Source organism: Rhagoletis zephyria, unplaced genomic scaffold (assembly GCF_001687245.7).
Source record: "Rhagoletis zephyria isolate East Lansing unplaced genomic scaffold, Rhagoletis_zephyria_1.1 Rzeph_scaffold_26752, whole genome shotgun sequence".
Lineage (NCBI taxonomy): Eukaryota > Metazoa > Arthropoda > Insecta > Diptera > Tephritidae > Rhagoletis > Rhagoletis zephyria.
The window spans coordinates 1-1,855 of NW_016183810.1; the positions used below are offsets into that span (position 1 = coordinate 1).

The window sequence follows — 1,855 nt, forward strand, 5'->3', positions numbered from 1 at the left end:
AATTATGTAGTCTTTTTTAGACTATTGACATTTTAGTTTTTCACAGAGTAGCGATGTTTGGGAACTTTCACTCTGGAAACGATAGTGCCAACTTTTATGGGCAAGTTTTTTGTTGTTTAGTTGTTGTCCTGAACATGTAGAAGTGATGAAGGTGAGGTGAATGTGTGTTCTGGTCAGTGACTATAACCTGACTTTAAGTTATGACTTGGAAATGAATCCATTGAACAGTTCCATTGGAATCGGGAAAACGATGGTCGAGTTCTTCTCCGCAGCAATGGAGCTCAGCGTCTGCAGGTAGCGCAGCTGCAAAGCGGCAGAGTTGCCCGACATCACCTCGGCGGCCTCCTTCAGTGCTCGCGAAGCTCTCTGTTCACCCTCTGCGGCAATGACCTTGGCGCGAGCCTCGCGAGCCGCCTCTGCCTCTGCGGCCATGGCCCGCTGCAGTTGCACAGGCAGACGGACGTCCTTGATCTCCACCCGTTCGACCTTGACGCCCCATGGATCGGTGGCCTCGTCGAGACTGGACTGCATCACATGCGAGATCGACTCTCGTTCGCTGAGAATCTGTGAGAGGTCCTTCGTGCCGAGGACGTTTCGCAGGGTGGTCGCCGCCAGCAGACGAGTTGATCTGCCGTAGTCCTCCACATTGGACACCGCCACGGTGGCGTTGCTGATGCGGAAGTAGACGACGGCGTCCACAGAGACGGTGACCGAGTCGCGAGAGAGAATCTCCTGAGGTGGCACATCAAATGAGACTGTTCGCAGGTCAACTCTGAAAAGAACNAGCAGACGGGTCGATCTGCCGTAGTCCTCCACATTGGACACCGCCACGGTGGCGTTGCTGATGCGGAAGTAGACGACGGCGTCTACAGAGACGGTGACCGAGTCGCGAGAAAGAATCTCCTGAGGTGGCACATCAAATGAGACTGTTCGCAGGTCAACTCTGAAAAGAACGGTGGAGTTTAGAAATGTGTTTATGATAAGTTTGTTCTAATTATTGGCACTCACTTGCAGTAGCTGTCAATGCATGGAATAATGAAAAAGATGCCAGGTCCTTTAGCGCCGCCCTTGACCAGACGACCAAGGCGGAAGATGACGGCTCGCTCGTACTCTTGCACCACCTGTGAGAAAGATTTTTGTTATTAGAAAACTAGTACACACACACACACACTGCTCACCTTGATGCAGAGGAACATCGAGAATGGTAACGNCGTACTCTTGCACCACCTGTGAGAAAGATTTTTGTTATTAGAAAACTAGTACATACACACACACTGCTCACCTTGATGCAGAGGAACATCGAGAATGGTAACGTCACGACAATCAATATCACAGAAATCACCGTTAGGAGGAAGGCACACAGACCGGAGGAGTTGGACCCGCTGGCTAGAAAATCAGAACAAAGAGAAAGAAGAAAAACATAAGTTTTGACAGTTTTTTACACGTGCATATCTTCTTTTGTAATCTAAACACTAATCAACTGAATCAGCTGAAAAAACAGTAGCGTACAAAATATGAAGAATGATAATTGGCAAAGCCGATTTCACAACCGACTGAGCTGACAGAGCAGAAAAACACTGAAAGCAGAGCCGGGTTCTGCTACACACAAACTACAACTACAACTTCTACAGCACAAACCATCAGGGTTGTCAGCGTCAAAGGAAAGAATAGTCTGTCGACCGGTGTCATCTTTTGCCATCTTTGAAGAGGAGGCCTTTTTGACTGCTTCTTCTCTCGTTCTTTCTCTCTTGAAGAAAGAGGCTCGTTAAGAGTTATGAATTATGAGTGGAGCACTGACAGCTTTGCTGCACACACACAGGCTGACACTGTCACGGGGAGAAACAGATCTGTCACC

At 48.6% G+C, this 1,855-nt stretch overlaps 1 protein-coding gene across 1 annotated transcript; it reads right to left on the reverse strand.

The window, feature by feature from the left end:
- Positions 1 to 198: 198 nt before the first annotated feature.
- Positions 199 to 1,386, reverse strand: LOC108382398 (mechanosensory protein 2-like; the record flags this gene model as incomplete). The annotated part of the gene is made up of 3 exons (XM_017638774.1): positions 199 to 772; positions 1,009 to 1,121; positions 1,283 to 1,386. Coding segments are annotated over 3 exons (791 nt in total), but the record flags the coding sequence as incomplete, so codon positions are not given.
- Positions 1,387 to 1,855: the final 469 nt, after the last annotated feature.